The following is a 14,037-nucleotide window of genomic DNA, read 5'->3' as shown; positions in this document are numbered from 1 at the left end:
TGAATGAAAATTGAAATTTACGTTTCATTTTATCTACCCAATATACATTAACTGCACGATATATTGGTCAAAATGAATTAAATTGCATTTAATGTAATTTTGTTTACAAAATCTTTAATTGTGCGAATTCATGGTCTTTGTTGAATACATACTAAATAGAAAAACATACTAAAAAGTACATTTCAAATCAACAACTCAGCTAAAATGATGTACCTACATGTACATGTTGGCAAATTAAGTTTAAGAAGTAGAACATAGATAAAATGCAGAAGCAACGTGTCATTTTAATATCAATATAAGTTTATGTAAGCTGGGTACACGATGGCTTATCTAGTGATAAAAAAGGTCATATGATTTGTTTTAACTCAACTGAATAGTCATTGCAGTCACAGTTTCATGCTCATGCAGTTACACTGATACAAAAGATTTAGCAGGTAAAAATCTTATTTCATTCCCCCTTTTTACATACTTTTTCAAAGTGCATGTTTTTTTTCATCTTTAGATTTGATTATGTTTCAATTATGATAACTAAATTTTACAGAATTTTGAAGACGCCGATAAAATGGACCCCAAATTTTGTGCCCAGGACATCATAAAATGTGACCTCTGTAAAGACAGAGTTGTACAAATGTACTGTAACTTATGTCCAATGAATCTGTGTAAGGACTGTGTGGTGGAACACATTTCTGATAACTCAAAAAAACATGATGTGGTGCCTTCTGATTTGAGAAGATCTAAACTTCTTTATCCTCAGTGCCTAAAACATTCTGAAGAGATTTGTAAAATGTACTGTGAAGATTGCAAAATTCCAACATGTCACAAATGTGCAACTTCAAAGAAACATAAGAGACATCGTTTCACTAGTTTAAAGGATATCATGAGCTCCAAGAAAGAACGTATTGAAAAGGAAAGAAAAAGGTTGCAAGAAACAGTCTTATCAAGAGTTGAAAAAAATTCTACTGATATAGAAGCCCAGCTAGCTGAAATAGACAGAAAATATGAGAAACTTACATCAAAGGTCACAAAACATGGAGAAAAATGGCACAGGGAAATTGACAAAGTTATAGAGAAAAACAAGGAAGAAATCAACAAAATGAGAAACCAACACAGAGATGCCCTCAATAAACATCTAAATAATATAAAGAAACTTGTTGCTGATGTAAAACAATCTATATCAGAAATTGGGGAAATTCTACAATCTAAAGAAGTAACCAGATCTCTTTTCTATGATATAAAATCAGATAAATTCACCAAACTTCCTTCCAAACTGAAAGTAAAAAAGTTTCCTGTGTTTACCGGAAATCATAGCCAAGAAAACTTCTTGCAGTTATTTGGTTCTATATCACCATTATCCATTACAACAGAAGATCATGACTACACATTGGTGACACCAGAAGCTGTATCCTATCCTCCATATGATCCACTGCTTGATGAACCAGAGCCCATCACCACCATAGACACTGGTTATAAATATCTATACAGGGTTGCCTGTCTCAGTGATGAAGAAATCTGGACATGTAGAGAAGACAAAATCATGAATCTCTACAACCTCCAGGGCAAACTACTGAAGTCATTCCAAACCAAATCTAGGAACATACCATGTGACATAGCAGTGACCAGGTGTGGAGATCTAGTTTATAGTGACCCTGATACAAGAACTGTAAACTTAGTTAAGAATGAACAGATACAGGAAGTGATCATACTACAGGGGTGGAAACCTTTCTATGTCTGTAGTACCTCCTCTGGTGACCTCCTGGTTACCATGGACAGTGATGATGAGAAACAGTCAAAAGTTGTCCGTTACTCTGGGTCCACAGAAATACAAACCCTTCAGTTTGATAGTGAAGGTGAACCTCTGTTTTCATCTGGTGATCTTAAATTCATCAGTGAGAACAGGAACCTGGATATCTGTGTGGCTGACTATAAAGCCAAAGCAGTAGTGGTGGTTAAGCAGACAGGAAAACTCCAATTTAGATACATTGGTCATCCCTCTACTACCAAGGGATCATTTGATCCAGTCGGCATCACAACAGACAGCCGGAGTCAGATCCTGACAGCAGACTTTACTAACAATTGTATTCACATCCTAGATCAAGACGGACAGTTCCTCCGTTACATTGATAACTGTGGTATAGGCTTCCCATGGGGTTTATGTGTAGACACCAGGGACAACCTCTTCGTGGCTGAGCACAACAGTCGTAAAGTGAACAATATTAAATACATTCATGTAAACAATGTTTCTTGAAATTTCATTCTATTCAGATAAGAGTGCAAAATAAATCAGGACATGCTTAAAATTATTCTTATAACTATTTGCAACAATACACCAAATTTGAGATATTTGCATTCTTATAATAAACAAAACATGATGCTAAACTTTCATATGCATTTTTGCATTCCATAATAACTAGGGATGTCAACGAATATTCAAACATTCGAATATTCATTCGATGAGTTGATATTCGAACATGAATTTATGATTCGAATATTCAGTTTTCTAAGCTTACATAAAAGAAATAAATATGGAAAGTCATTTTTTAGAAAAGTATTGAATTAATCAAGCTCAATTTTGATTTATTTTTACTTTGTGTTGGATGTTTCAGAAGTAATACCCTCGAAATCAAACGTTTGACGATATTTTAAGGTGGATAGTAATAGATACGTGTGAACACACATTGTGGTATATCCAGAACGGTTTTCTGATACCTTTGTAATAAAATCCTGTCAGTCTTGCAATACAATTAGAAATACATGTAGAATTGCAGAAGCAGGTGTAGTAAAACAAATATACATTCCTATTATAGTATCTTAAATGCGTGAGGGGAATATCTATTAAAATAAATTTATTTTATTAATTTTTGAATTAATTGTTTAACAATAATCAGTTTGTATTGTTGTAAGTGCTCGATTTAATAAATTAAAATAATAAATGCAAGTATTTCTTGTTTAGATGTTCATGTATCTAATTAAAAATCATTATCGGGAAACGAAATTGCCTTTCAAGGTGTTTGTTTTTGTTATCAAATATCATATCAATTAAGGTAATTCTTCTGCGACCGATAATTGTTAATCCTGCGCAGAACACATTTGAAGGCCTTATCATTTTAGTCACCAGTAAGACGATCAATAAAATAGAATTTATTTATTTTATCGAATATTCGAAAATATTCGAATACTCCTACCGAATATTCGAATATGAATTATTGACAATTTTGTCAAGCCTTAGTTATAACAAATATTTTTATAACTCTATTATTGAAGGTTGGGGGAATGAAATATGAGGAGATAACGAACAGTATTTGAGCTCAAAAGTCCACCAAACACAACAAAATAGGAGCAGATTAAACACGCACCTCCGAGACAACAGAGGTGAGACCAAGTGCCATGGAGGAGTGAGCATCCCCTGCCGACCGGTCACACCCGCCGTGTGCTCCTTCTCATGATCGGGAAAAACGGAAAAATACATCGACAATTCAGTGTGTACATAATACCCTAACAATTAGAATAAAAAAAAAATCAGCTTTTGACTTGATGAAAAATTGTATTTGCTGATAAGCTCATTGGAACGACCAAAAAATTACGAAATGAAGATTTTAAATGAGACTGCTGATATTCTTGTTTCATCAACTTGTTTTTTTCAATAACGTACCTCGTTTTATAAATTTTTCATATGTAGAGCATACGTATCGAATCAACTGAGAGATATAAACGCCCTATGAATATATCTTTTACCCTGTGCATCCATCTGTCTAGCTGTCTGTATGTCTGTCTGTTTGTCCACAAAAACTTTCATCTTGCCAATAACTTTTAATTAATTCGACCTATAGCCTTCATATTTCACATATGTATTCCTTGTGACAAAACTTTTCTTTGAAAACCAACATGTTTGACCTCTTAACCTTGACTTTTGAGTTTGACCACTTTTGTAAAAATTTTACCAAACTTTAACCTTTGCAATAACTTTTAACAGTTGGTGCTAAGGCTTTCATACTTTACACGTGTACCCCTTGTGATAAGACCTTTCCTTCAGTATAAATATGTATGGTCTTAACCTTGGAGTTTGACCGACTTGTTAAAAAACTTTAACCGCAATAACTGTTAAATGGTTATTATTAGGACTTTCATATTTCACATTGTGTTCCCTGTGACAAGACTTTCCCTTAAGTACCGACAGTATCGACAGTTTTGATCTTTGACCTGAATCTTGGAGTTTGACCAACATTTAAAAAACTTTAACTTTGGCCTTAACTTTTAAACAGTTGGTGCTAGGACTTTCATATATAACAGGCGTATTTTTGTGACAAGACATTTCCTTGAATACCAATATTTTTGACATTTCGTCTTGACCTTTCAGTTTTGCTCCTATTTTGTAATATTTAATGCATTTTTGAGCTCGAATACTGTTCGTTATCTCCACATATTCTATTTTACCTACTTTCAAAACACTTAACCTTGGTTATAACTTTTGAACTATTGATGCTTAGTAAGGGAATTCATGTTTCACATGTGTATTTCTTATGACAAGACCTTGCCTTGAGCACCATTAATTTTGACCATTTGATCTTGATGTTTGACTTACTTTTCAAAAAACTTTAACATTCACCATAATTTTCAATAGTGATGCTTGGGTTTTCATATTTCACAGCTAATTCCCTCAGACAAGACCTTTCTTTGGGTAACAATATTTTTGATCTCTTGACTAGACCTTGGAGTTTGACTTGCAATTGAGAAACTTTAACCTTCACCATAAGCTACCATGAGATTCACAAACTCATGTTGTTATTTTTTGATGACCATTCACAAGATATGGAAATTTCTGAGTTTTATTTTAATTGAAGAAGAAGTTGCTATGATATCAGAAAACTTAGTTTTCAATTTATCATGAAGATTGGTTGTATAGAATGTTGAAACGTCATCCGTTTTGAAGTTACAGCCTTTTGGACGAAAAACGTAATTTTAAAACTTCTAAAAGTTCAATTAAGTTTTTGATAATCCACATTTGATTGATACAATTTATAGAATATGCAGTTGGACATTTCGACTCATTATTAATTGATTGATTATCTGTTGTTTTACGCCGAGGCGGTGGTGTTTCAGCCATATTTTGGCGGCAGTTCGACAGAAATTTCTCCTTTTCAGCAATTATTTTTTTGTGCAGAGTAGAGGTAGGGTTTGGCCTTGATCCGTTGACTTGACTGATAAAAGTATTGGACTGAAATGTGAGTTTGAAGAGTTTTATTCTTGGAAAGTGAACTGTGAGTATAAGTTGGATTTTCAAATGTAGAACTAAAACCAATTTCTTTTAAAACACAGCTATAATTATATGCCTTACAAACATAGACGATATTGTTACAAGCCTTGACTTCTTGAACCATAATAAAATGTTTATGTAGTCTTTCTTAGCATTTCTTCACTTCCGATTTAGCGAAAACGGAAGGCTGGATTCTTAAATGTATTTTCAAAACACTAAATCCATTCTGACAAAGTGTTCAGGTCTTCCTCTTTATATTTTGCCCAATATCTGGAATACATCTTCATAATAGAAATGCACTTCGCCAAATGAAGTATAGGGGTTTATGACGGTATATATTGTCGTTTTGTACATATTGTCGCTGGCAACATTATGTACTTAACGCTCACTGTACATATCGTCGCCTCATAGATATTGTTGCTTAATGATTTTTTTGTTGTTGTTTTCTGGTAGTTTTGCGAAAGTAATTGTTTCATGTGTGAATCACACTGACATGTCTCGTATGCCATTTCATGCAGCCTGATTGTGACGGTACATTTTGTCATCCAGTTCATATTGTCGCCGGTGACAATGTACCTACATTCACTGCACATATTGTCGTCCTTTATGGCAATGCATGGCAATGCTTCCATGTATTACTAATCATTGCTTTCCTGTTTTTTGAGAAGATATTTAAAGAATTCTCCTACATATTCCTATGTAAAACTTTGATCGCCTAATGTGACCCCACATTACCCCCTTTGGGTCATGATTTTAAGATACGTGTACTAGAATATACACTACCCGAGGATGCTTCAATATAAACATTACTAATCACGGGCCTACTGCTGTTCTCAATGGTGGATCTAGAAATTTCAGAAGGGGGAGGAAGCGCGGTTCAGAATTTTTGTATTTTAAATAAATGTCAAATGTGTTTGAAGGTGTGTTACTGTATATTTTAATCTAATTATTTCATTTTGAAACTTTACCTGTGGATTAAACTGAGAATATATACAATTAAACAATCAGACTTTACAAAAGCCCCCCCCCCCCACCACCACCACCATAAAATCAAACGAAGGGGGTGCACCGGTACTAGATCCGCCTTTGGTTCTTCAGATGGTTTTTAAAGATTTTCTTTATATATTTCTAGGTAAAATCACCTATTGTGGCCCCAACCTACCTTTTGGGGTCATGATTTTAACATAATTGATTATGGTTTTGTTTGTTTGTTTGTAGTTTAACGTCCTTCTTCAGAATTTTTCACTCATATAGAGACTCCGCCACTTGCCGGTGGAGGGCTGCAAATCTAGACCTGTACTCGGCACTCAGAGCCTTTGAGTAGTGAGCGTCTTTTTCGTGTCAACACACACTAAATTTAACATACAGTATGTAATGAAACATTCACATAAGTATCATCTTTTCTGACCCAGTAGTTTTTTTTCTATATATTCTATGAAAAACTTTGATTACCTATTGTAGCCCCACCCTTTCCCCCCTGGGGACATGATCTGAATAAAATTGAATCAAAACTGAATCAACACCTAATAATGAAGCTTACACGTAAGTTTCAATTTTTCTGACACAGTGGTTCTTGAGAAGATTTTTAAAAATCTCTAATTTTTATCTATACTTCCCTTGAAAGAGGGCATGGGCCTTATTTGAACAAACTTGATTCCACTTTATCCGCGAATGTTTTGTGGCAAGTTTGGTTGAAATTGACGAACTAGTTTTTGAGAAAAAGCTGAAAATGTGAAAAGTTTACAGACGGACGGACAAATGGACGACGGACAAAATGTGATCAGAAAGGCTCAGGTGAGCTAATAATGTCAACTCAACCACTAATTATATCAGCACATGTATAAGAATACGCTAAAAATAATATCCAGAAAATCATTACTACTGAACTAAAAAAAATATTTCAATTTCAATTAAAAAAAAAGGAGAAAAAAGAATAGGCTTATTTATCATATATATCAAGAAATATGGTATCTTGACATATCATAGTGATGTATACCAATCCTGGACACAATTTTCTGACCAAAACCTTTTTTCTCCCTACAGTATTGAGAGTTATGCTATCTAAATACTACTTGTTTACTTATTTATCTGCAATACACTTTGTCTATCCTTCTGTCTGTCTGTCTGTGTGTCAATCTCTCTCTCTCTCTCTCTCTCTCTCTCACGACTGTAGTAAATATTCTTCAATGCAATATATCGGCGACAAAATATGCAAATGATCACAGTACATATTGTCGCCGACGACAAAATGTGCCGATGTGTTACTGTACATTTTGTCGTCCATTATGCAAGAGGAAGAAAAGGCTCGTCTCGGTACATATTGTCTCCTGCGACAAAATGTACCGATGCACGACAATGTGTGCAGGAAGGGTAGGTACATATTGTCGCCGACGACAATATGTACAGAACGACAATACGAGGGGTGATCGGAAAGTTCGCGAACTAATTGAATTACTTCCTTAAAAGAAATAAAATGAGGTTTCAGTGTTCATTATTTTTTAAAATAGTCCTCTCCGATTTTAATGCACATCTGCCATTGTTCTGCCCATGCGCGAATCACGTGATCAAGGCGGTCACGTGACATGCTCCCTAGCGGTTTGTTCACGTAATCTACAAGATTTTTCCGAGTCTTATATTTCTTACCATGCAAGTTATTTTTTATAACAAGAACGGTTCATCTGTCAGAAATGGCCAAATCTCGGCAATAGGATGGGTGAATAAGGATATCCTTTCCCAGAATTAGCATGGTGACCATCACAGCCCGAGTCCTCTGTCTCGGGAGCGTCGTTTATCCAATATGGATAAAGTATGGGCGCCTTCTTTATTCATATCTCATATGTTTAAAGTGTAAAGTAAACGATTTTTTAGGGATTAAATTATTATATTATTGTAAAAATACTCAACTATTTTCCTCATTGTAACTTGGCGATCTTTCATAACAAATTGCTCAACTAAAGACACATCTTTTTCTCGACTTGATTTCGCTGGGCAACAGAACAAACATAATTTTTACCATCTCCCTGCTTTCACTAAAACAATCAATCCAATTAATGATTGAACTTCTGGTAAATCTTTTGTCTTCATAAACCTTGTACAAATTATCATACTCTACTGCAAAGGAATTTTCAAGATATACGTTAAACTTCACAGCCGTTCGTTGCTCAAGTACGACTGAGTCAACCATTTGTCGTCACAAGTCACCTATATATTGACGTCATTTTCACATTGTGACGTCGAAACACAGAGAAAAACATTATATAACATTTGCTATTTATAGATCATGAGTATGAGTATGTGTGTGTCAAATTTCATTCTGATTTGAACTGTGGTTTTGTAAATAATAGAGATAGTTTGCGAACTTTTTGATCACCCCTCGTATGTACCGTCACAGGACTTCCTAAATTTAGAAGCCCTTTAAATGATTGCTTTGTGGTTGTCATTTCCAAACAATGTATAAATATTTTTTCCAGAGGAACTGAAGTTGTAAGAAGAGAATGAGCAAGAACACTAAAGAAGATTTTGTTTTAGGTGTTCAATATTTAGGCATTGTTAGGTTTCTTTATAATTGACAAATTTAGAAGCAATAGTAAAGGAATATTTTTAGGAAATGCAGGGTGTAGACTTCACTTAAAATATAATGGAATTCACTATTGAATATCTTTATGATTAAGAACGTTTGTAATGTTCAGAGCAACTATATTTTGTACTTATTGAAATTATTTGAGAAATTTTCTAATTTTTTGAGTTTTTTTTTTTTTATATTTGTTTCATTAGGTGGATATATCATTTTCATTAATAAGGACGAAAAGTTAATATGTAAAATGTCCATCCATTTGTTTGTATGATAAAGTTTTTGTCTTGAAGTAGTTACTATTATAGGTTCTGTGCTATTGCACATCCTTGTCTTTATGTACAATTACATTATATTCCATACATATAAAAAAAATTAAAAAATTCAATAACCAAAAAAAAATTAATTAATTAATTAGACATCTGTCCATTGCGCATGAATGCTCTACCCAAGGTACATTAATTTTGTATTGAAACAAGAAAACAAATGTACTTTGATACATTGATGTGAGTTAAGGAAACAAGGACAAATTTCATAATAGTTTAATCTGTTCCTTCAACCTTATTTCCCAATAAAGGAATTGGCTGTAAGCATTCACCATAAATGCAAAATCGGTGACTCTTTGGTCCGTTGTGAAGGCTTTATGATGGAGTATATTTGGTCATGCATTTAAAATACATCATTAAAAGTCTTCCTCAGAACTCATCTGAATAAAGCTGCCAACTTAATTATGAACAAAATTGTAATAACCACTTACATGTACAGTGAAGCCCGGTAAACATCTGAATCAATCAATCTCCTTGCATTTCATTTGATTTAGGTTTTGAGCTGCAGCTAATGAACAGATCACCTATCTACATAATATGCAGACATTAAAGTGGTTGTAAAAAAGTATTTTGTATGTGATTCAAATATTCATAATATTTTGCAACCACTTTATACAAGGTTAATTATAAGGGTTAAACTGTGGGGCGAAAAAAAATGAGTACTTTTTTTTTAAAATTATTTTTCTTTCTTGACAATCCACTTTATTAATGGCAATAGTTACCGTCACGGTAGCTCAGTCGGTAAAGCGCTTGTTCCGTGATCGGAAGATCGTGTGTTCGAATCACGGCCGCGACTGACCTAAGTCGATAAAAAATAGGTAGCAACTGTTCCTTCACCAAGCGCTCGGCACTTTGAAGTGAAAGTTGCGGGTCCTTCGGATGAGACCTTAAAAACCGAGGCCCCGTGTCACGGTAGGCGTTGGCACGATAAAGAACCTTCACTGCCCAATGGCTCTGAATGCCGAGAAAAGGTCTAAATTTGAAGCACTTCATCTGTATATGGTGACGTCTCTATATGAGTGAAAAATTCTCGAACAGGACGTAAAACAATATACAATCAATCAATGGCAATAGTTTTTTGCTTAAAATGCTCAATGGTTTTGATTGTTTTCTAGTGTATATCCTCTTCTTCAAATAAATATGAAATCTTTGAAAATGAATTGAAGTGCAGTCCTATTGCTATATTCTTCAGATGCCTAGCTCTCTCTTTCCTAATTACCTCCTAATGACTGATTGGCTGTACACCAATGCTTCAAGCATTTTATAGGTATGACCATATATACATATGCAAGACAATAATGATACACATATATTTTTCCATGTACACTATGCTAACAAACTTCTTGATCTCAGAAAAAATGATGGCAATTTTTTATCTTGCAAATAAAGGCCTTTACGAAATTAAAAATTTGACACAGGTAACATTTCATATATATTTTAGGCTGTCTGATAAAACATTTCACACCAGAGTAATTTTTTTGGGCATGGTTATTTACAAAATGGCCAGATTCTCATAAAGTCAATGATTAGACATCCGCCAGTATATCAGACCTACTAATAGACTCCAGAACTTGCACAGGCAAAGTGCGGACAGACTTCAGGAACTTTATCAAAGGAACTTAATCAAACTAGATATCTGAGGAACAGTAGCAATTTTATACATTTACAAAATATAATCTTTTCATGACAAATGATTATAAAAATGAGTTGATTATTCAGTAATTTGTGCCTATATTCTATCCAAACCAAAGTTACTGTGAGCAAGCTCAACAATTTTGACCTCAACATTTCGTTGTACACGTTATTTATTTTTGATTGCTGCATCTAATGTTTATTTCTTTCAAAGATTTGGATAATAAGTACTTAGATTATACACTGCTAATAACCTTGAATTCGCCCAAATGATCTTCGTTCAAGGTCATGACAAACTCTGAGACCATATGCAATCGTTGTGTCAAACATGAGTTTTATATATGTATCTCTATTGAAGAGTTCTGGTCCGAACTTGATTGCATGACCAGACGGACAGACAAACAGACAATGTTACCCCTAAATAACCCAAGACTTTGTTTCGGGGTTATTATTCCTTGTAGACATGTATTTTATTCATTTATGTTGACAAAAGCAAATAAATTCAATTACTGAACGCATAAGTGCATGGTAATTTCTTCATTTTCATAATTCAATTTCTTTTCAATTTTTTTCCATAAGAAGGGGTTTTGCTAGTTTATTTTTCTATACATGTACGTTTAATATAGCTCAAGACACATATCATACGTCATTTTGATAACAAAACCTTTCTAATGCAATCCTGGTTTGTGCCATTTCAAGTCCAGATTGATTGCACTAGATCCAAAATGATTGATTACTTTGCCGAAATAGTCTTATTTTAACAAACGTCATAAGAATATTCAGTAATTTAATATTAGCAAACTGTAGTAAACTTTAAAAATTATATTTATCTCAAATGTGTGGTTCGATACTACCAGTGTATTAAACGCCTTTTCAACGGGTATGAATTATCAACATTACCTCCGGTTTTGACACGATACCTCGCTTCCAGATGTAGATTTCGCGAAACTTCAAATCGAGAATTTCATGTATTTTACTAAGCCAAAATGTTTGTTTAAAAAAAACAAAATATTCAACATACCTCACTGAAATGTCTAATTCCAGTAATATATCGTACTACAATGTTTAATACCCTCGCCATCGTTTACATAGTTAGGCAGCGTTACATTATGTTATTGGTGTAAGATTCCTTGAACCGTACAGGAAAGTCTAGTCACTCTATTCAATGTCTCTTACCTGATACTATAAGCATATAAATTAACATAATACATTGATCTATACAGGTCTTGAGCGATAAATATTTTCTTTCGGCGTATCAACTTAAACGGGACTCAGAAATGTTTATTATATACATGTATGTGTGAACATTCTGTAATTTGGCACTCTGAGAAAAGTTTAAAAAGAAAAACGACCAAGAAAGAGTGAGCCAACAGGCGCGTAGCCAGCATGGAAATAAAGTGTACGCAGAGAACGGAAGGGGGGTCCAACTTTCAGAAATCAAAATTTTATTAATACATTACCAAATTGCCATGATTTAACTATACTACAACAAAAAGGGGGGACCACCCTTTCAATAAACATTTTCAATAGTAATAGGTTAGGTATGGAAATAAGTAGGGGCAGGCCACCCCTGCTGCCCCCCCCCCCCCTATACTACTTGCCTGCTGGTGAGGGCCCAGAAGCTCCGAGTTTTACCAAATATTTCATTCATTTTCTTGCAAAATATAAATATTGTCATTTAGCTTTTGTTTATAAAATAAAAGACATTATATTAATATTTATTGTTTTAACGCAAAATTAATACTTCCTTGGAATCTTATTGTACATGTAGTTAGGCTTAATATTTAACCGATATATTGGTATCATATACTCTTTTTTAACGTTCAAAAACACGTACATGTATACTAAAAGTTAATTATTAACAAAAAATATCGTTATATAAATCATATACTAGTAGATCAGAGCATTCAACGATGTGTTAGAAATTTAATTTCTAAAAGATCTTTAAAAAAAAATAATCAGTGTATTAAAGAACAATTAAAAATTAATGGATGATTTATTCGGATTTGGCAATGATTCAATAAAGGAATTCAAATTTTATTATATAATTGTGATAAAATTCAAACGAAACAGTATGACACAAACACAGATATTTGTTGGATGGTACAGAACGGAGATTTTTTCTTCGAATACTCCCCCTCTCTCCTTTTTTTTTTTTATTTATTTATTTATTTTTTTTTTTTTTTTTTTGAAAATGATGTGTACGCACTTGCGTATTTGCGTATAGGCAGCTACGCCCCTGGCCAAATTTGATTTTTGTCTACAAATATGGTTTTTTTCCCCCTTTGTTTCTTCCGGTTAAACCAACTGCCTCATACGAGGAAAATTGTATACAATAAAATGTATATAAACAGTTTCAATTTAAAGGAATGGATTGACATAAAGTGATAGCAAAACCCTCTAATTAATTAAGTGCACGTATCATTCATCGGTTATTTTCTAATAATTTAATTTTGTTTGTATTCTAGCCTCTGATTGGTTAATATCCAAAAAGGAACACAAATTATTTCTGTATAACCTGGTTTGGTATGGGGACACCCCCCCCCCCCCTTGACAACCAGCTGAATCATTTGTATCCATACAATCCTCTCATTTCCAGTCCTCGGGATTCATGGAAAAATCCAGATTTAATAAATGTACCTTTAACTTCAAACAATAATTCAATCTTACCACATGTAAACAAACAACAAGGCTGCTAGGCTATGTATCAGTTTTTACCTCCCCTCGCTTCCCATCACTTCCGTTACTACGGTTGTATTATTGAGCGGCAAATTTAACTAATAAAAAGCAACGAAATTTTACATCCATAGTTATTTAATGATTTTAAAATTATATTATAAGGAATGACTATAATTCTTGGCCAAATTATTCGAGTATAACCTGATTTGGGTCAGTTACGCTGTTTTATAATCCGCTTCGCGGATTTTAAAGCGTAAACTGCCCCAAACCAGGTTATACTCGAATAATTTGGCTAAGAATTAGAGTCATTCCTAAAATAATAGCTTCTAAATAAACATTACTTACCAGTTCAATCTACGTGTACATTGTGTTTCTGTTTTTCTCTGTCATCATTGTTGCGAAAAAAATGTTTAACCCTTAATTATAGATGTGCGAAAGAAACAGAGGAAAAATGTTTTGTTTAAAAAAATTTACAAATACTATTTCAGACTGGCTATGCTTGAAAGTGGAATGTGAATTTTATTACACAATATATGAAATCAAATCAAATATAATTTGAATTTTTGGACAATATATAC

At 33.6% G+C, this 14,037-nt stretch overlaps 1 protein-coding gene across 1 annotated transcript; it reads left to right on the top strand.

Annotated features, from left to right (window-relative positions):
- The first annotated feature begins 562 nt into the window (after positions 1-562).
- Positions 563-2,245, top strand: LOC133186286 (uncharacterized). The gene is made up of 2 exons (XM_061321507.1): positions 563-779; positions 1,242-2,245. The coding sequence occupies exons 1-2, from the start codon at positions 563-565 to the stop codon at positions 2,243-2,245; spliced, it is 1,221 nt and encodes a 406-aa protein (XP_061177491.1).
- The last annotated feature ends 11,792 nt before the right edge of the window (positions 2,246-14,037 follow it).

Source organism: Saccostrea echinata, unplaced genomic scaffold, assembly GCF_033153115.1.
Source record: "Saccostrea echinata isolate AGI-Se365-2 ecotype Australia unplaced genomic scaffold, CSIRO_AGI_Sech_v1 ptg000013l, whole genome shotgun sequence".
NCBI lineage: Eukaryota > Metazoa > Mollusca > Bivalvia > Ostreida > Ostreidae > Saccostrea > Saccostrea echinata.
The sequence above is the reverse complement of the archived record's forward strand: the minus strand, read 5'-3'. Positions and strand labels throughout refer to the sequence as shown.